Here is a 21474-nt window from a genome sequence, read left to right on the forward strand (position 1 = left end):
TCTGCACTGGTGGACACCCTCTCAGGCTGGGTGGGCAGGGCTGGGGTCAGTACCCTGTGTACAGGTCTCACTCTGTCCTGCTGCCACAGACTGTTGCCATGTTCTCTTCCCACAGAGAAGGCTCGCCTTCTGTCCCAACTGAGCTCGCACCAGCCCCAGTAGATAAGAATAGTAGATAAGAAAACTTTATTTGGTATCTTTCAGCTGTGTCTTCTCACAACACCCGTGGTTTGATGTCTAAGAATCCAAGGTTAGAAAATTTAATCCAAAAAGCAAACCTAGGAATATATGAAAGAGCTCACCTTGGAAACGAACATTTAATGAAAGACCAGGAATATACGGGGATATGTGAAAGATCTAGAAGAAGTTTATATGGACATAAAGAAACTGAGATAGTTTCACACAATGCGGACATTACTGCCAAAAGAAATGAGCAATGGGAGTCAAATTGTGGAAAACACCCGTTTCCGTTATCAACATCTGCAGAGAAGTGTATCTCTTCAAGCAAAGGCTTAAATCATTTTTTGAAACGTACACGTTCTCTGAAGGGAAATGTGGAAAATCTGGAAAGTCATCCAGTCTCTACTGCAAATACTCATTCAAACTACTCTGAACACGGGCTTCGATTACACATACATTCAAGCACATCTGAAAACCAGAAATTTAAAAATGATGGGGAAAACTCACAATATAATCAGTTTGAGGGATCTGTGAGCAAGGGGTCATTATTCTTCCACCAACAGACAGTTTCTCTCTGTTCCAAAATGTGTCATGTTGATTATAATGGAAGAGAGTTAATCCCACCATCATTGTTCAATACACATCATGATACGGTTACTACGGAACAACTTCTCACGTGTAATAACACGAGTCACGCCTTAAGTAAGAGCTCTACCCCCAATAATTACAAGCATATTTACGATGGAGTGAGAAACCACTCATGCAATGAAAATGGGTATAAAACTGAACAAGACTCTAACCCTATGAAACATCAGGGACCTCAATCTTCAGACAAAGATTCTAAAAATAGTACATGTAGGAATATCTTTCATCAAATATCAGGTCTTCCACTAAATGAGAGTACACATACTGGAGAGAAGACTTATAATTGTGAATATGGTGATGTTTCTAATCAGTCTTCAAATCTCACTCAACAGCAGAGTATTCAGAATCCACAGAAAAGTTACAAGTGTAAGAAATGTGAGAAAGCCTTTACTAACTCATCCAGTCTAAGTAGACAAAGGAAAATTCACTCAGGATGGAAACCTTTCAAATGTACAGAGTGTGGCAACACCTCTAATCAGGATTCAAAGCTTGGTCAAGATCGGCAAATCCACACTGGCAAGAAACCTTATGAATGTAAGGAATGTGGAAAAGCATTTATGTCTTGCTCACATCTTAGTCGACATCAGCGAATTCACACTGGGGAGAAGCCTTATAAATGTACAAAGTGTGGCAAAGCCTTTAATCAGAACTCAAATCTTACTCAACATCAGCGAATCCATACAGAGCAGAAACCTTACAAAGGTAAGGAAGGTGGCAAAGCCATGTTTAGGTGTTCACATTTCAGTGTGCATCAGTGAGTTCATGCAGGGGAGAAACCAAACACATGTAAAGAATGTGGCAAGGTGTTTCCTTGTAGCTTACGTCTTACTCAACATCAGATAACTCATATGCAGCAGAAATCATACAAATGTACAAAGTGTGGCAAAGCCTTTAATCAGAAGTCAAATCTTACTCAACACCAGAGAATTCATACTGGAGAGAAGCCTTATAAATGTAAGGATTGTGGCAAAGCATTTAGACAACGCTCATATCTTACTAAACATCAAGTAATCCATACTGGAGAGAAATCTTATAAATGTAAAGAATGCGGAAAAGCCTTCAGTCACTACTCAACTCTTGCTAAACATCAACGAATTCATACTGGAGAGAAGCCTTATAAATGTAAGGATTGTGGCAAAGCATTTAACCAGTGCTCAGGTCTTTCTTACCATCAGAGAATTCATACTGGAGAGAAGCCTTATAAATGTAAGGATTGTGGCAAAGAATTTAACCAGTGCTCAGGTCTTACTTACCATCAGAGAATTCATACTGGAGAGAAACCGTATAAATGTACAGAATGCGGGAAATCCTTTAGTCAGAACTCAACTCTTACTCAACACCAGCGAATTCATACTGGGGAGAGGCCTTATAAATGTAAAGATTGTGGCAAAGACTTTAGCAAGCACTCAGGTCTTACTTACCATCAGAGAATTCATACTGGAGAGAACCTTATAAATGTACAGAATGCGGAAAAGCCTTCTGTCACCACTCAAGTCTTATTCAACGCCAGAGAATTCATACTGGAGAGAAACCTTACAAATGTAAAGAATGTGGAAAAGCCTTTATCAAGCACTCACATCTTACTCAACATCAGAGAATTCATATTGGAGGAAAAACCTTATGAATGTAAGGAACGTGGCAACAGCTTTAATCAGAGCTCTCACCATATTAGACATCAGACAGCATGTACTGGAGAGAAACCCTAGTAATAAAATAAGTGATGGAAGAGGTTTGTCCTAAACATACACTTGAGAAAATACAAGACCATTTATTTAAGAAACATAAGGAATGGCATGAAAAAATGTAGAAAAGTATTTAATGAAAATTAAATTAAATAAATACCAGAAATTGCACACTAGAAAAAGTGAAAGTCTTTCAGTCGTGTCCAACTCTTTGCAACCCCATGGACTGTGCATGGAATTCTCCAGGCCAGAATACTGGAGTGGGAGGTGGATCTTTACCAACTGAGTCATTAGGGAAGCCTGCACAATAGAAAGCATTTCATCAATCCTGTTTTTTGAAGTTCCTCTTCAGGAGAAGTATTGTAGACAGTAATCCATAGTTAAAACAGATAGAAAACTGATATGTTATTATGGATCACAAGGACGGGTTGGTATTTAGAAATGTACAATTATTAGCAATATATCTTTGTTTGTGATTATTTGAAAACCAAAATAAATGTTATTCAACTCTCAAATTACTCCATGCTGCTATGCTTCATTTCTAGTGTGTATGCAAAGTTATGGTTTTGATGGTTGCTACCTCAAAGATAAGACAAGGCCTTCTATTCTAGTGAGAAATCATTTCTATTTATTCTCCATTAGAAGATTAAGGACACAGTAATGTAACATGTACATCTAAATGGAGGTGTTAGTCATTCATGTCAAACATCCCTATAGGTCACCATGAGGTAAGTGTTCAGGGAGTAATTCCACATATTAAAGTACGATGTACATTTTCAATAGTTATGTCACTTGCTTTTTAAGGAAAATACAATGACAGTTCACTGAAATCTTGATGTATCTTTATAATATCAACAGAAGTCATGAATATTAGTTGCCATGTTTCAAATAAAGACATCTCTGATACCCTAGAAATGTATGGAAACCCCTCCCAGAAAAGTCATGTAATTAGTGTATGTCTTGTTTCATAAACGATTAGCCTCCATTTTGTAACGGTAGAAATCACCATTCTCAGATCATTGTATCAGAGGAATAAATATTGTTCTTTATGCTTGTAATCTGTATTTTATTCAGTTACACAGTGGGTTGGAAAAGGTTTGATTCTGACTGTGTGATATTACATGTTAATAAAACTGGATGGTTTCTTGTGAGGAAGTTGGTGTGTAATGAAGTGTCAACCTACCGGTTTAAGGTTGAAGGGAAGAATACCTAACAATAAACTCTTTGTTAGCACAGAGGGATGATATCTGTAACAATTAGTTTCCATACTGCCTTTAAGCCTCAAATATTTGGATATTTCCCATCATTTCTCCATTGTACTTTTCCTCCCTCTCTGTAACTTCTGGGACATTGTGATGATTCTAATAAGGATTATACAGAGTATTGTTGAGAGCCTCCCTGACTGCTCCGTGCTGTTGCTGCCTCAGTGTCTGTCTGGGGATCAGGCAGCCTGCAGGTCCTTGAGCTCACACCAGCCAGTCCTATGAGCACCTGCACTAGATGACCACCCACCTAGAGATCAGCAGCCTTGCTGAACCCCAGGGTCTACTGCACAGGCCCCCCCTTCAGTGACACCCTCAGAGCTCACCAGATTCCTGCTGCTCTTGGTTTGAATGGACCCATCCACGCTCAGCCTGGGGAGCCCACAGCACTTCACCCAAAGTCTCTTATAAAGGCCTGAACCTCAAATACTGGAGCTTTTTCTGCTTGATCCTAACCTTGACCTAAAAAATTCCTGCCCTAGAACCTTTCCTGAGAGGTCTCAGGTGTGCTGAGTGTGAGGGCTGAAACTCAGGGCTCCTGAGTGTGGGTCTTGGGGGAGAAGCATCAAAATAAACAGGGAACTTGCTGAAGACTCATTTCATGGCCCCTCTTCAGACCTCCAGATTTATAACTGCTTAGAGTGGGGACCTGACCTCAAGGGATTCATATTCACTGAAATGGTTCAGAAAGAATCTTTAAGTGGTTTCAACCTGGTTTCCTATCAAGATCACATGACCAGTGTTAAGCGATAACCTCCCCACAGAGTTCTCTCTTGGTCCTGTGGGAGCATCAGTGTGGTGTGTAGGAAGTGCTCCAGGGGCTTCTAAGGGATGGCGCGGGTTAAGGACGTGGCTGCTGGTCCATCTGTGAGAGCTGAGGCCTAGCTTCAGTCTGAGGAGAGGCAGCAGCGTTGGTCTAGCTGGATTTGGACCAGGGAAGTCAGCTCACATGGTCTGTGTGAGCAGAGGGTTAGGAGTTCTCTCTGAGAACAATCAAGAAATAAGTTCACAGTCTGGTCTCCAAGTAGGAAGAGATTGTTCCTGAATCTCTCCTGAGACAGCACAGGAGAGGTGGGTCTTTTTCAGCTTTTCAAGGTCCTCTGTAGTTGTGGTGGTTGCAGGTTAAAGAGCTGTGCCTTTGAAGGTATTTTTCCAAGATGCAGAGGTGTGTTTGCTACATAACATCCTCAGAGAAGACACAGCAGGAGGAAGAAGAGGACCAAAGGGCAGCTTCTCAGGTACATGTTCTGTCCTGGGTCTGGGGCTGTGTCTGCTTTTTCCCCTAAAATGCTTGAACTGAGGGAACCTGCAAACCTTTAGTTCTCTGCCTCTAATTTTCTGCCTGGGGTGTTTGTTATCAACTTCTTCTTTTTTCCTTTTCTTAGAGTGAGGACCGGCTCTTTAGGTCACTTCCACCTTGTGTCCCAGAACCTTGTCTCCCTTGTCTGTATCCTGGCTTTCTATGCTGCTGCTGCTAAGTCACTTCAGTCGTGTCCGACTCTGTGTGACCCCATAGACGGCAGCCCACCAGGCTGCCCCGTCCCTGGGATTCTCCAGGCAAGAACACTGGAGTGGGTTGCCATTTCCTTCTCCAATGCATGAAAGTGAAAAGTGAAAGTAAAGTCGCTCAGTCGTGTCCGACCCTCAGCGACCCCATGGACCACAGCCTCCCAGGCTCCTCCATCCACGGGATTGTCCAGGCAGGAGTACTGGAGTGGGGTGCCATTGCCTTCTCCGATAAAGCATGAAAAATTCTCAACCTGAATGAGTGCCTTTCAACTGCTGAAAATATTCCCTTTGTGAGAGATCAACAAGGGGAGGCCTAGGTTCTGAGATTCCCATTAGCATGTGGTTCAGTCTTGGGATCTTAGAGAAGTAGGGGAAATTAATGATGAATTTACATATATATGCAACTTCAGACATTTAGAACAGCATTAAGAAATTGTCATTATGAATAGAATTAACTTAGTGGTCCAGAATTCCACAGGAAGTTTGGGGAAAAGAAGGAGAAAAGTATGAGAGACCCTTCTCTATATTGGTAGGAAGGACTCACTCTTAAGTGTAGTCTTAGGATACAGAACATGGAAGTTATATAAGAAGTGAATTTTGTATAAAACTGATATTTTTCAGGATTCAGATCACTGCTAACATTTATCCCACTACACCTCACGTTCCCTGGTTCAGGTGCTTCTGTGATATTGCAAGTGTGATGTTCCTGCTTTTTTACTTTAATAAGGATTTTTGAAAGACTTGGTGACGTGTATAAACTACCAAAATTAATGTAGCAAAGTGTGCCTTCTTAGTTCCATTTGCTTTAGAAAATGAACACTCACCTGTGTTTAGTAAGGTTCTTGCAATTTTGGGAATGGAGGTTTTCATCACTCAAGCCCAGGTCTGATCATTTCTCTTAGTAATATACTCTGCACTCATTTTCCAGACAGAATTCTTATCACCTCTTTCTATTTTCTACAATATTTACAAAAATGTTATTATTTATGTTTAACTGTTAAATCTAAAATTTAATTCAACAAAAATGATAGAGATTTTCAAAGGAATAAAAGATTCAGAACCAAGAGCTCTAATTTATGTCATTATGTGTTTTTGCACCCTAATGTATTTAAAAAATACAGAATATTGCCACAAATAAATTATAAGATTTAAGCACAGAAATCTATTCCTGATTTTATAAACATGAATAATTTGTCTCCCAACTGGTGTATGTTTGTGTGCGTGAAAATGTTAACAGTATATGACATTTTTTCTGTTTTTTATATTTTTGCCAGTTACCTCAACTGGTAAAAATCCATTAGAGTGGTCTCTTCGTTCAGTTCAGTTCAGTCGCTCAGTCAGGTCTCTGTGTTGACTTAATTCTTTTTATATAAATCGAGCTCAGACCCATTGAAGTCAATCCCAAGCTCTACCATTTTCTGAATATTTGATCAAATGTTCCAAACAATTTTGAACAGCAATATTTTTTGTCTAAAATTATTTATGTGGCTCATTCAAGATTAAAAATTAAAAAACTGTTAGAAAGTTATATAGTTCAGAAATAGTCAAAAGGATTGTTTTCTCTGCTTACTAATCTAGTAAACCTGTAAAATCTGTAAAGTGCATAAAGTTCAGTAATAACTATGAATTTGTACCTGGCTCTTTTCAGTTCAGTTCAGTCGCTCGGTTGTGTCCGACTCTTTGCGACCCCATGGGCTGCAGGACATCTGACAATCACCAAGTCCCAGAGCTTACTCAGCCTCGTATCCACTGAGTCCGTGACACTATCCAACCATCTCAACCTTTGTCGTCCCCTTCTCCCGCCCTCAATCTTTCCCAGCATCAGGGTCTTTTCCAGTGAGTCAGTTCTTTGCATCAGGTGGCCAAAGTATTGGAGTTTCGGCTTCAGCATCAGTCCTTCCAATGGATATTCAGGACTGATTTCCTTTAGGATGGACTGGTTGGATCTTCTTGCAGTTCAAGGGACTCTCAAGAGTCTTCTCCAACACCACAGTTGAAAAGCATCAATTCTTTGGTGCTCAGCTTTCTTTATAGTCCAGTTCTCACATCCATACATGACTAGTGGAAAAACCATAGCTTTGACTAGATGGAATTCTGTCAGCAAAGTAATGTCTCTGCTTTTTAATACGCTGTCTAGGTTGGTCATAGTTTTTCTTTCAAGGACCAAGCGTCTTTTAATTTCATGGCTGCAGTCACCATCTGCAGTGATTTTGGAGCCCAAAACAATACAGTCTCTCACTGTTTCCACTGTTCCCCCATCTATTTGCCATGAAGTGATGGGACTGGATGCCATGGCTATTTGCCATGGCTCTTTTACCTCTGTGCTATTCACAATGGCCGTTTATCAACCAGACATTTAGTGAAAACTAAGCTTGTTCAAGATGGAAAACTGTGGCCCCACCCTAGAACTCTTGAATCACAATGTGCTTTTTAAAAATATTCCTGCTTTGATTGATATTTATCCTGAGGAACACAAGGAAAACCCTTAAAAGTAAATATGCCTCTGTTGATCACATTAATAATTTTTCTCCCAGATGCATGAATGAATGAATCATAGTCGTTCAGTCACGTCCCACTCTTTCTGACCCTGTGGACTATAGCCTGCCAGGTTCCTCTCTCCATAAGATCCCAGGCAAGAAAACTGGAGTGGGTTGCCATTGTCTTCTCCAGGGGATCTTCCCAACCTAGGGATCGAATCCAGGTCACCCGCATTGCAGACATATTCTTTACCATCTGAGCCACCAGGGAAGCACAAGTGGCTTTGTGGATCATCTGTCATCCTATTTTCCTCATGTTAGAAATGTGGTAGAGCATATTACTACGTAAAAAAAGTATATTATTGTATAACATCAGACACTCTTCTCATTGAAAAACTAGTTCTCTGTACGTGCTGTTTTCATCCTGGATCACATTAGGAAGTCTTCCCACAGTCACATGGCATATGTCCTTTGTATTTCAGGGACGGCTGACATTCCAGGATGTGGCCATAGACTTCACTCAAGAGTGAGACAGTCAGTTCCTAGGCAGGTTGATAAGAAGTCCAGGGGTCCCCAAGGAGAGAGGGGTCTGGAATTCTCAAGGAGGAGGAAAGGACAAACTTTTTTGTCTATATTCCTTCAGTTCATTTCAGTCGCTCAGTCGTGTCCGACTCTTTGCGACCCCATGAATCGCAGCACGCCAGGCCTCCCTGTCCATCACCAACTCCCGGAGTTCACTCAAACTCACGTCCATCGAGTTGGTGATGTCATCCAGCCATCTCATCCTCGGTCGTCCCCTTCTCCTCCTGCCCCCATTCCCTCCCAGCATCAGAGTCTTTTCCAATGAATCAACTCTTTGCACGAGGTGGCCAAAGTATTGGAGTTTCAGCTTTAGCATCATTCCTTCCAAAACATCCCAGGGCTGATCTCCTTCAGAATGGACTGGTTGGATCTCCTTGCAGTCCTTATGCTGCACAATTATGTATTTGTTTACTATGGTTAACTTTTCTTTTCTATTGAAGTAGAGTTGATTTCTGTTGTGTTTATTTTAGGTTGACAGGAACTTGGTTCAGTTATACACAGAGGTACATCTGTTCTATTCTTTCTCGGGGTCTTTTCCCATACAGGTTCTTTGAGAGTGTTCAGTAGACTTCCCCGTGCTATTCAGTAGGTCCATTTCAATTATCTATCTGACAGTAAGTAGTGTGTATCTGTAAGCCCCAATCTCTTATTGTTTCCCTTCCCCAAACTTAAAAAAAAATCGTAAACTCGTGTTTCTACGTCTGTGAGTCTGTCTCAATTTATGAATTAGTTCACGTGAGGAATTTATAGATTCTCCCTGTATGTCATCCTTTGCTTTCCCTCTCTGACTGGCTTCACTCAGTATGATAAATCTCTCGGCCCATCCATGCTCCTAAAAATGACTTTTCATTCGTTTTGATGGCTGAGTGTACTGCCGTGTTTTGATGGACAGTTTCCTCGTTATTTCTCTATTGATGGATGCTTTGGTTTATGCTCTGTCTTGGATATTGTCAATAATGCTGCCCTGAAAATAGGGGTGCAACCATGGTTTTCAGTTTTGACTTTCTACCGATCTAAGACCAGGAGTGGGCTTGCCGGACCATGCGGTAAGTGCATGGTTAGTGTTCAAGGAATCTCCATACTGTTTTCTTCTGTGGCTGCACCCACCCATTTCCATCCCCGCCCACAGTGTAGGAGGATTCCCTGTTTTCCTTGCCCTCTGTAGCATTTCATCCTTGTAGATCTTTTGGAGGATGGCTCTTCTGAGGGGTGTCAGTGCTACCTGGTTGCAGTTTGATTGGCATTTCTGTAAGAGTGGTCCTGAGCATCTTTTTATGTGCTTTATGGACATCTGGGTGCCTTCTTTGGAGAAATGTCCATTTAGATTTTTGCCAGTTTTTCTACTGGGTTGATTGTTTTTTTGATCATAAGCTGTGGGGGGCTTCCCTTGTGGCTCAGCTGGTAAAGAATCTGCCTGCAATGCAGGAGACCTGGGTTCGATCCCTGGGTTGGGAAGATCCCCTGGAGAAGGGAAAGGCTACCCACTCCAGTATTCTGGCCTGGAGAATTCCACGGGCTGTACAGTCCATGGGTCACAGAGAGTCGGACACAACTGAGCAGCTTTCACTTTCACTGTGTGAGCACTTTGCATCTTTGTTGATGAATTCCTTGTTTTTCACTTCAGTTGCAAATATTTATTTTCCCATTCTGAGGGTTGTCTTTTTCTTTCCTTCAGGGTTGCCCTTCCTGTGCAAAATCTTTTCAGGTTAATGAAGTGCCTTTTAAAAGTTTTATTTTGAATAATTCTGAGCATATATATATATATATATATATATATAAAATCTTGCTGTGGTTTATGTAAAGTGTGTGCTGCCTATATTTTCCTCTAGAGGTTTAGAGTAATTGTCCTTCCAGCTAACTCTAATTGATTTGGAGTTTGTCTGTAAGTGGTTAGCCAGAGATGTAAATTTTTTCACTTTCCCCTTGTTTAAGGAACCTCCACCCCGTCCTGTATCCTGGCTGTTAACAACTTACATTCCCAGCATCAGCGTAGGAGGGCTCTCTTTTCTCCACAATCTCTCCAGCCTTTATTTTTTCTAAGACTTTTTGACAGAGTCCATTCTGACCAGTATGAGCCCATGCCTCATTGTAGTTTTGATTTACATTTCTATAACATTTCACGATGTTGAAAGCTTCTCATGAGATATTTTTAATAACAGTGTGAGTAAAACGAGCTTCGGAGATCGGCCTCTTGATCTTTTGCCCTGTTTTGAAAAATTTCCCGGACGCACCTAGGACATTTCTTGAGGCAGGTGTTTCTTCCTTAGAGCCTCTCTTGCTTGCTAAGTCGCTTCAGTCTTGTCCGACTCTGTGCGACCCCAGAGACGGCAGCCCAGCAGGCTCCCCCGTCCCTGGGATTCTCCAGGCAAGAACACTGAAGTGGGTTGCCATTTCCTTCTTCAATGCATGAAAGTGAAAAGTCAAAGTGAAGTCGCTCAGTCGTGTCCGACTCTCAGCGACCTCATGGACTGCAGCCTACCAGGCTCCTCCGTCCATGGGGTTTTCCAGGCAAGAGGACTGGAGTGGGGTGCCATTGCCTTCTCCGTAGAGCTCCTCAGTCCTGGGGAATAGGAAGTGCCGTCAGCCCAGGATTTTCCGTTGTTGTACCAAAAGCGGCCACAAGGCGGCAGCATTTCCTTGTGGTTCACAATTATTTATTTCCGTTAATTTATTTACTGCTGTTAATTTTTATTTTCTATTGAAGTAGAGTTGATTTCTGCTATGTTTGTCTTAGGCTGACAGGAACTTGATTCAGTTATACATAGAGGTACATCTATTCTGTTCTTTTCCGGAGTATTTTCTGATATAGGTTCCTTCAGTGTGTTTTGTACTTTCTTGTGCTATTCAGTAGGTTCATTTGGATGATCTGACAGTAAGTAGTGTGTATCTGTTAATCCCAGTCTTTTATTGTCTCCCTTCCCCAACCTTTAAAAAAAAATCATAAACTTGTATTTCTACGTCTGTGAGTCTGTTTCTGCTTATGAATTCGTTCATTTGAGGAATTTATCGATTCCCCTCGTGTGTAAGAGTTTGCTTTCCCGCTCAGACTGGCTTCATTCAGTATCATAAACTCTCAGTCCATCCATGCTCCTGAAAATGACGTTTTTTCATTTGTTCCGATGGCTGAGTGTATTCCGGTGTTTAGATGGACAGGTTCCTCTTTACGTCTCTATTGATGGACCCTTTGGCTGATGTTCTGTCGTGGAGAATCAATAGTGCTGCCCTGAAAACAGGGGTGCAACTGTCATTTTCAATTATGATTTTCTCTGGATGTAAAGCAAGGGGTGGCCTTGCCAGATCAGGTAGTAAGTCTATGATTAGTGTTTTAAGATTGGAGAAGGAAATGGCAACCCACTCCGGTGTTCTTGCCTGGAGAATCCCAGGGACGGGGGAGCCTGGTGGGCTGCCGTCTCTGGGGTCGCACAGAGTCGGACACCACTGACCGACTCAGTAGCAGCAGCAGCAGCAGTGTTTTAAGGAATGTCCTTACTGTTTTTCCTGTGGCCACACCCACCCATTTCCTTCCCCGCCCACAGTGTAGGAGGAGTCCCTGTTCCCCTCGCTCTGGGCAGCATTTAATCTTTGTAGGTTTGGGGGGGCTGTCTGAGAGGTGTGAGTGATACCTGGTTGCGGTTTCAATTGACATTTCTGTAAGTGTGGTCCTGAGCATTTTTTCACGCGCTCTATGGCCATCTGGATGCCTTCTTTGGAAAATGTCCGTTTAGATCTTTGCCTGTATTCCTGCTGGGTTCAGAGTTTTGTTTTATCGTGAGCTGCGTGAGCAGTTTGCATCTTTGGAGACGAATTCCTTATTTTTAACTTCGGTTGCAAACATTGATTTTCCCATTCTGAGGGTTGTCTTTTTCTTTCCTTTAGGGTTGCCCTTCCTGTGCAAAACCTTTTTAGGTTAATGAGGTGCCTTTTTTTTTTCAGTGTACTTTTATTTTTAATAATTCTGAGTATAGATCCAAAAAGAACTTGCTGTGATTTATGTTAAAGTGTGTTCTGCATATATTTTCCTCAAGAGATGTAGAGGAATTGTCCCTACATAAAATTCTTCAATCGATTTTAAATTCCTTCATCTGTAAGCGGTTAGGGAGAGGAGTAAATTCTTTCACTGTTCACAAGTTGAAGGAACCTCCACTCCGTCCTCTATCGTGGCTGTTAGCAACTTACAGTCCCAGCATCAGCGTAGGAGGGCTCCCTTTTCTCCACAACCTCTCCAGCCTTTATCGTTTTTAAGGCTTATAGACAAAGGCCGTTCTGACCGTTATGAACTGATACCTCCTTGTACTTTTTTGATTTACATTTCTGTAACATTTCATTGTCACCCTGCTTATTTAACTTATATGCAGAGTACATCATGAGAAACAGTGGACTGGAAGAAACACAAGCTGGAATCAAGATTGACGGGAGAAATCTCAATAACCTCAGATATGCAGAAGACACCACCCTTATGGCAGAAAGTGAAGAACTAAAGAGCCTCTTGATGAAAGTGGAGAGTGAAAAAGTTGACTTAAAGCTCAACATTCAGAAAACGAAGATCATGGCATCCAGTCCCATCACTTCATGGGAAATAGATGGGGAAACAGTGTCAGACTTTCTTTTTTTGGGCTCGAAAATCACTGCAGATGGTGACTGCAGCCATGAAATTAAAAGATGCTTACTCCTTGGAAGGAAAGTTATGACCAACCTAGATAGCATATTCAAAAGCAGAGACATTACTTTGCCAACAAAGGTTCGTCTAGTCAAGGCTATGGTTTTTCCTGTGGTCAAGTAAAATGAGAGAGTTGGACTGTGAAGAAGGCTGAGTGCCGAAGAATTGATGCTTTTAAACTGTGGTGTTGGAGAAGACTCTTGAGAGTCCCTTGGACTGCAAGGAGATCCAACCAGTCCATTCTGAAGGAGATCAGCCCTGGGATTTCTTTGGAAGGAATGATGCTAAAGCTGAAACTCCAGGACTTTGGCCACCTCATGTGAAGAGTTGACTCATTGGAAAAGACTCTGAAGCTGGGAGGGATTGGAGGCAGGAGGAGAAGGGAATGACAGAGGATGAGATGGCTGGATGGCATCACTGACTCGATGGACGTGAGTCTGGGTGAACTCCAGGAGTTGGTGATGGACAGGGAGGCCTGGCGTGCTGCGATTCATGGGGTCGCAAAGAGTCAGACACGACTGAGCCACTGAACTGAACTGAACTGAACATTTCACGATGTTGAAAGCTTTTCATGTGATATTTTTAAAAACAATGTGAGTAGAACTGATCTTTTGAGATCGTCCGTGTGATCATTGGCCCTGTTCTGAATCTTCCCCCCAACCCACCGAGGACATGAGTTGAGGACGGGTGTATCCCACAGCCCCTTGGTCCTGGTGCATGTTAAGTGCCCGTCTGCAGTTTTCCCACTGTTGTTACCAAAAGCGGCCACAAGGCGGCAGCACATCACGCCCCGCTGTTCTGTTGGCTAAATTAATATTTATTTTCTCTTGGACTAGAGTTGATTTCCGCTGTTGTGCTTGTTTCAGGTTTACAGGAACTTGATTGAATTACATAGAGAACTGTGTCTGTTCTTTTTCTGGTTTGTCCCAGGTCGGTTCTTTCAGGGTGTTCGGTAGACTTCTCTGTGTTAATCAGAAGGTCCTTTTGGATTATCTATCTGATAATACGTTGTAAGTATATGTTAATCCCAACCTCTTACTGTCTCCCTTCCTGTACCTGTTTTTTTTTTTTCAATCATCATAAATTGGTTTTCTAAGTCTGAGAGTCTGTTTCTCTTTATAAATTCTTTGATTCGTATGAATTTATAGATTCCACCCGTGAGTGACATATTTCTTTCCCTTCCTGACTGACTTCACTCAGTATGATAAATCTCGGTCCATCCATGCTGCTGACAATGATATTTTTTCGCTCTTTCTGACGGCTGAGTGATTCCCGTGTGTAGATGGGTCAGTGACTTTACTTCTCTATTGATGGACATTTTGACTGATGCTCTTTATTCTGCTGGGCTTAGTCGCTCAGTCGTGTCTGACTCTCTGCGACCCCACGGACTGTAACCTGCCAGGCTCTGCTGTTCTTAGGGATTCTCCAGGCAAAAATACTGCAGTGGGTTCCCACGCTCTCCTCCAGGGGATCTTCCCAACCTAGGGATCGAGCCCAGGTCTCCCGCATTGCAGGTGGATTCTTTACCAGCTGAGCCACTGGGGAAGCTCTCTATTAAATGTTGTCAATATCGCTGCCTTGAAAATAGGGTTGCAAGTATCATTTTAAATTATGGTTTTCTCCGGATCTAAGGCAATGTGGGTGGGCTTGCCGGATCATGCAGTAACTATATTTAGTGTGTTTCAGCAATCTTCACACTGCTTTCTTTCGTTACTCGCCCCCACTCATTTACATCCCCGCCCACAGTGTAGGAAGACTTCCTGTTTGCCTCGCCTTCCGCGTCTTTTAATCTTCGGAGAGCTTTTGGAAGATGGCCATTCTGAGGGGTGTGCGTTGATACCACGTTGCAGTTTTGATGGGCATTTTTTTAACAGTAGTGTTTATCATCTTTTCATGAGCTTTTTGTGGCCAGCTGGATGCCAGCTGAAGACAAAGGCGTATTTAGATCTTTGGCCTATTTTTCTATTGATTGATTTTTGATGTTGAGCTGAATGAACTGTTTGCATGTTTTTGGAGATGAATAAATTGTTTTTATTTTAATTTTTTAATATAAATTTATTTATTTTAATTGGCGGATAATTACAAGATTGTATTGGTTTTGCCATACATCAAAATGAATCCGCCACGGGTGTACACGTGTTCCAAATCAAGTGTAACCATTTCCCCCAATTTAAGTTGTCTTTTTCTTTCATTTAGGGCTGCCCTTGCTGTGCTAAAGCTTTTGAGATTAATGAGGTTACTTTTGTTGAGGTTTTGTTGTTGTTGTTGTTATCCTAAGAGGGAAACCAAGAACTTGCTGGGATTTATTCCAAAACCTGTCTTGCCCATATTTTCGTCAAGAAGTTTAGAGTATCCATCCCTCCATTTAGTTCTTTAATCGATTTGGAGTTTCTTTTCTGTATGAGGTTAGGGAGAAATGCAATTTCATTCACTTTTCACTTGTTTAAGGAGCCTCCCACACCATCCTCTGCTCTGGCTGTTAACAATTGACATTACTAGCATCAATGTGGGAGAATTTCTTTTTCTCCAAAACCCCTCCAGCATTTACTGTTTGTAGACACTAGCCATTCTGACTGGGACTAGCTCATTCCTAGTTATAGTTTTTATTTGAATTTCTCTAAAATTACTTCGTATCGAAAGGTTTCCATTTGATTAAAAAAACAAACAAAACTGTGATTAAAACCCGCCTCTCAAGATTGGCCTCTTGACCGTCTGCCCTGTTTTGAATTCTTTTCCCCGGACCCACCTGAGGACGCAAGTTGAGGAGATGTGTGTTTTCCTTACGTCCCCTCCGTCCATCCAGGCCACTGTCTCCTTCTGTTGCTGGTTGAATGTATTCCGGTGTCTAGATGGACCAGTTACCTTCATTTTTGTGTCGATGGACATTTTGTTTAACACTCTGTCTTCAATATAGTCAATAGTGCTGTCCTAAAAATAAGTCGGAGAAGGCAATGGCACCCCACTCCAGTACTCTTGCCTGGAAAATCCCATGGACGGAGGAGCCTGGTAGGCTGCAGTCCACGGGGTCGCTAAGAGTCAGACATGACTGAGCGACTTCACTTTCACTTTTCACTTTCATGCATTGGAAAAGGAAATGGCAATCCACTCCAGTGTTCTTGCCTGGAGAATCCCAGGGACGGGGGAGCCTGGTGGGCCGCCATCTATGGGGTCACACTGAGTCGGACACGACTGAAGTGACTTAGCAGCAGCAGCAGCAAAAATAAGGGTACATGCACATATCATTTAAATTTTTTATTTTTTCCGGATCTAAGGCAAGGAGTTGGCTTCCAGGGCGTTAGTAACTCCCTGTTAGTGTTTTAAGGCATCTCCATGCAGGTTTACTTCGTGGCCACACCCACCTGTTTACATCCCCAGGGTAGAAGGATTCCTTTTCCCCACGCTCCTGGCAGAGTTTACTCTTTTGGAGGATACTCACTCTCAGTGATTTTTAGCTGATACCTCGTTGTCACTTTGATTTGCATTTCTCCAATCATTAGGGGTGCTGAGCATCTTTTCATGGGCCTTATAGCGATCTGGATACATTCTTTGAAAACATATCCGTTTAGATCTTTGGCCCATTTCTGTTGTGTGCGTGTGTGTGTGTGTGTGTGTGTGTGTGTGTTTTAATCGAGCTGCATGCGCTGTTTCCTTGTTTTGCAGATGAATTACTTGTTGATATATTTGCTTGTAAAGTTTTTTTCCACTCTGAGGGTTGTCATTTTCGTTCGTTATGGTTTCCCTTGCTGTGTAAGTGCTTTTAAGGTTAATGAGGTCCCTTGCTGAGTTTTTCTTATTTCTATTTTTTCCTTATTCTAAGAGGTGGATCCAGAGGGAATTTGCTGTGATTTATGTCAAAGCCTGTTTTTCCTATGCTTTCCTCTAATGGTAGGGAGTAACTGTCTCTCCATTTAGTTCTTTAACTAATTTGGAGTTTTTCTTTAAATGGTTAGGGAGTGTTGTAATTTGATTCTCTTTTTGCTTGTTTAAGGACCCTCCTCCCTGTCCTCTGTCCTGGCTATTAACAAGTTACGTTGGCCTCTTGACCACCTGCCCTGTTTTGAAATCTTTTTCCAGGACCTACCCCAGGACATTTGCTGAGAACAGGTGTATTTACTTAACATCCCTGAAGGACTGGTCAGCACAGGTTTTTCAGCTGTTGTTACCAAAAGCAGCCACAAGGGGGCAGCATTTTTCATCCTCCACTTTTTTTGGTAATTTATTTTTTTCTAACAGAGTTGATTTCCGACTCTGTGTTTGTTTTAGGTGTTCAGGAACTTGATTCAGTCATAAACAGATGTACCGCTGTTCTTCTGGGGGATCTTTTCCCGGGAAGGTTATCACAGTGTGTTTCCTTCAATTTGCTGAGCTCTTCAGCTGGTCCTTTTAGATTACCTGTTTGATACGTAGTAATGTGAGCATTTTAATCCCTCTTAGTGTATCCCTCCTGCAACGTTTTAAAAAAATAATCATGAGTTGTTTTTTTTAACTCTGAGTCTGTTTCTATTTGCAAATTGTTTCATTTGCATGAATTTCTGGCTTCCAGCTTTAAGTACTATTTTAGGATGTTTGTCTTTGGTCTCATACCTCAGTGTGATAATCTCTCAGTACATATGTACCATGCTGCTGCTCATGGTAGTTTTTTTTTTTTTTCCTGAGTGTATTCCACTGTATAGATGGGCCAGTTCGTCTTCATTTTTCTGTCGCTGGATATTTTGGTTAATGCTCTGACTTGGCTATTGTGAGTAGTGCTGCCCTGAAAATAGAAATGTACATATTCCTTTGAATTAGTTTTTTCCAGATCAAAGCAAGGAGTGGTATTGCTGGAAAACGTTGTAACTCTCTATTTCGTGTTTCAAGGAGCCTCCAGATATTTTCCTTCGTGGCTGCACCCACCCATTTACAACCCTGCCCACGGTGTAGGAGGGTTCCCTGTTCCCCTCGCCCTCGGCAGCACTTAAGCTTCGAAGATCTTTTGAGGATGGCCGTTCTGAGCCGTGTGAGAAGATGGCTCATGGTAGTTTTAATTTGCATTTCTTTAATACTTCGTGATGTTGAGTATCTTTCCATGGGCTTTTTACCTTCTACGGGCGAGTACAGTTAACCTCTGGAAAGTGGCTTCTTGACAGTCAGCCCTGTTTTGAGTTCTCTTCATGTGATTTACCCCGGAAGATTTCTTTAGGGCTGGTGTCATTTAGAGCCGAGCCCAACAGCCCCGGTTTTCAAGTGGTTGTTACGGGGAATGACCACAAGGTGGCAGCATTTCTTCATGCCCGCTCTGGTTACCTGGGCAACCAGAGCCTTAGGGCAAATCCGGTTTCTGGGTTGTCAATGAGAATCCATCTCGGGGATCTTCCCGACCCAGGGATTGAACCCGCTTCTCCTATGTCTCCTGCATTGGCAGATGGATTCTTTACCACTAGCGCCACCTGGGAAGCCCTAAGGCTCGTGTCTCCTTATTTCTTCCCCCTTAGCCTTCATCCCCAAGGCGATCCCAATGATTGCAACACCACTCTGCAGAGGGACCTGTCCTCTCAGTGGGGTGACCCTAAGGAAGGAGGCTGGAGCTGGGAACCCTGCCACCAGGAGACACGGAGCCCAGAGCACTTTGCAAAGCTCTTCCAGCCCAGAGACCCCACCATCCTTTGGGGGCACTAGATTTAGTTCTGCTGCAGGAGGGTCCCACAGGATCTGGAGACTGTGGACTCATGCAGAGGGGGACAGGAAGTCCATGTCCACCGGGGTGGGGGGCTTATTGGCTGGCATATCCTCCCCAGCGCCCTCAGCCCCAGGACAGCCCCGCCTGGGGACCCAGCCTGCTCAGGCCCCAGGAGTGTGACGCCAGCCCAGGTCCCAAGGCCCGAGGGGAACAGAGTCAGCAGTTCTTTTGGCTTTCTTTCTTTCCTGTTATGTTTATTTTAAATTCGAGTATATAGGTGATTTGCACTGTTGTGGGTTTTTGTTTTTTTTTTAATGTGTAAAGCAACGTTATTCATTTATACATAGATGTATATATGTTCTTTTGGGGTTCTTTTTCTCATATACGTTATTTACAGTCAAAGTAGGGTTCCTTGTGCTCTACAGTGGGTCCTTATGGATTCAGTTCAATTCAGTTCAGTTCAGTCGCTCAGTCGTGTCCGACTCTTTGCGACCCCATGAATCGCAGCACGCCAGGCCTCCCTGTCCATCACCAACTCCCGGAGTTCGCTCAGACTCTCCTCCATCGAGTCAGGACACCATCCAGCCATCTCATCCTCTGTCGTCCCCTTCTCATCCTGCCCCCAATCCCTCCCAGCATCAGAGTCTTCTCTTCGCATTTTATAACTAATAGTGTGTATATGTTATTCTCAACAAATATTTCTCCCTGCACCTGGCCTTTCCTTTTTGGTAACACGTTTCTTTACTAAGTGTATGAAGCTGTTACTGTTTTGTAAAGAAGTTCATTTGTTTCCATGTTTGGATTCCACCTAGAAGCGATAACAGGTGATACTTTGTCTCACTTACTTCCCCTAGTGTGGCCTCTCTGGCTCTTCCCTGTGACTGGAAGTGGCTTTCTGTCATCCTTTCGTGTCTGGGTAATGCCGCTTTGTGTGTCTGTACCCCGGCTTCTTTAACCGTTCACCTGTCCTTCTACACTTAGGTTTTTTTGTATCTTGGCGATTGTATCCAGTGCTGCCATGATTGTTGGCGTGCAGTATCTTGAAAATTTGGTTTTCCCAGGATCCATGCCCAGGCATGGGATGGCTGGGGTATGTGGTACTTTGTTGCTGAGTATCTGAAAGCCCGTCCATACTGGTCTCCAGAGTGGATGCACTGATTTACATTCCCACCCGGGGTAGGAGGGTTCCCTTCTCTCCACACCCCCTCCAGCATTTATTGTTGTCGAATTTTTGAGATGGCCATGCTGACTGGTGTGAAGTGATATCTCATTGAACTTTTGATTTGTATTTCTCTTGAACTGAACGATTAGGGATGCTGAGCATCTTTTGCGTACTTTATGGCCACCTGGATGCCTTCTTTGGAGAAATGCCCATTTCGATCTTTGGCCCACTTTTCGATTGCTTGTTTTTTTTAATTGAGTTGCATGGACTGTTTGCATGTTTTGGAGACGAATTCCTTGTATCTCCATTTGCAAACACTTTTTTCCCCACCCATTCTGAGGGTTGTCTTTTTCTTTCATTTATGCTTTATCCTGCTGCTCAAATGCTTTTAAGGTTAATGAGGTCCCATTTGTTTATTTTATTGTATTATTCTAAGAATGAATCCAAAAAGAACTGGCTGCGATTTATATCAAGGCATGTTCTGTATATTTTCCTCAAGAGCTTTATAGTATCCATCCCTCCATTTAGATCTCTAATTGATTTGGCGTATGTTTTTCTGCATGCGGTTGAGCAGTGTAGTAATTTCATCGTCTTTTCACTTGTTTGAGGAACCTCCACCCTGTTCCTCCATGCTGACGGTTAACAGCTCACCTTGCCAGCATCAGTGTAAGAGGGTTCCCATTTCCCCACACCCTCTCCAGCATTTATTGTTTGCAGACTTTTTGCCAGTGGCCATTCTGATCGGAGTGAGGTGATACCTTCATTGTAGTTTTGATTCGAATTTCTGAAGTTTTAGTGTGGAGAAGGCAATGGCAACCCACTCCAGTATTCTTGCCTGCAGAATCCCAGGGACGGGGGAGCCTGGTGGGCTGCCGTCTATGGGGTTGCACGGAGTTGGACGCGACTGAAGCGACTTGGCAGCAGCAGCAGCAGGAAGTTTTAGTGATACTGAAATCTTTTCGTGTGATTATTTTGAACGAGTGTGAGTAAGGTTGGCTTCTTGACCAATTGCCAGGTTTTGAATTCTTTTTCCAGGATCTACCTAAGGTCGTTCGTTGACAACAGGTGTTTTTTCCTCGCATCCCTGAAGGCCTGGGGATATTACGCGCCCATCTTCACAGGTTTTAAATTGTTGCTACCCAAAGTGGCCACAAGGTGGCAACATTTCTTCATGCCCCACTCTATTATTTTGGTAAATTTTTATATTCTGTTGGAGTAGACTGTGGTTTCCGATGTTGTGTTTGTTTTTGGTTTTCAGGAACTTCATTCAGTTATACACAGACACATATCTATTAGACACATGCCTTGTATTACATTGAGAAAAACTACTTTGAAAAAATACATGTTTTTAGAGGTTCTAAAATATGTTCTTGAATTTGCTGATCAGAGACTGCCAATGCAACAGAGAGTTCACAATTGCTTTCTTCTTGATTTTCACTAGGGGTTCACTTTTTAAAGATTAAAAATTATGGACTCAAATCTACTAAAGTGACAAGGAAAATATTTCAGTGTGTATGGCAAGTCGGATATGTGTTGTCAGTGAGAGAAGATATAAAGACTGGAAACATTTTTGTTGTAAAAAAGTAATGATAATTCTATTCTCTAGTCAGTCATTTATAAATGGGGGAAAGTAGAACAAGTTAATAAGTTCTTGGCCTTGAG

The 21474-nt window shown here is 42.5% G+C and overlaps 2 protein-coding genes across 6 annotated transcripts in view; both read left to right on the forward strand.

Moving 5' to 3' along the window:
• LOC147354351 (zinc finger protein 738-like) overlaps nucleotides 1-21474 on the forward strand; it is a 35136-nt gene that overhangs the window by 6924 nt on the left and 6738 nt on the right. The window contains exon 5 of one of the 5 annotated variants that reach the window (XM_086353843.1): nucleotides 205-1583. The exons of the other annotated variants lie outside the window; for them this stretch is intronic. Within the exon in view, the coding sequence (XP_086209969.1) occupies nucleotides 205-1583 (1379 nt within the window). Of the gene's footprint in view, nucleotides 1-204; nucleotides 1584-21474 lie in introns of those variants that run through there. 5 annotated transcript variants of the gene reach the window in all.
• Nucleotides 1674-2652, forward strand: LOC147354352 (uncharacterized). The gene has a single exon (XM_086353973.1). It carries the CDS (start codon nucleotides 1674-1676, stop codon nucleotides 2529-2531), a length of 858 nt encoding a protein of 285 aa, XP_086210099.1. The 3' UTR covers nucleotides 2532-2652.

This window comes from Bos grunniens, chromosome 18 (assembly GCF_055505025.1).
Source record: "Bos grunniens cultivar Pamir isolate PY7600 chromosome 18, Bosgru_T2T1.0, whole genome shotgun sequence".
NCBI classification, from domain to species: domain Eukaryota; kingdom Metazoa; phylum Chordata; class Mammalia; order Artiodactyla; family Bovidae; genus Bos; species Bos grunniens.

What these genes read in the sequence shown, in the direction of transcription:
- LOC147354352 (XM_086353973.1), top strand. Translation starts at nt 1,674, where the DNA reads ATGCAGCAGAAATCATACAAATGTACAAAGTGTGGCAAAGCCTTTAAT.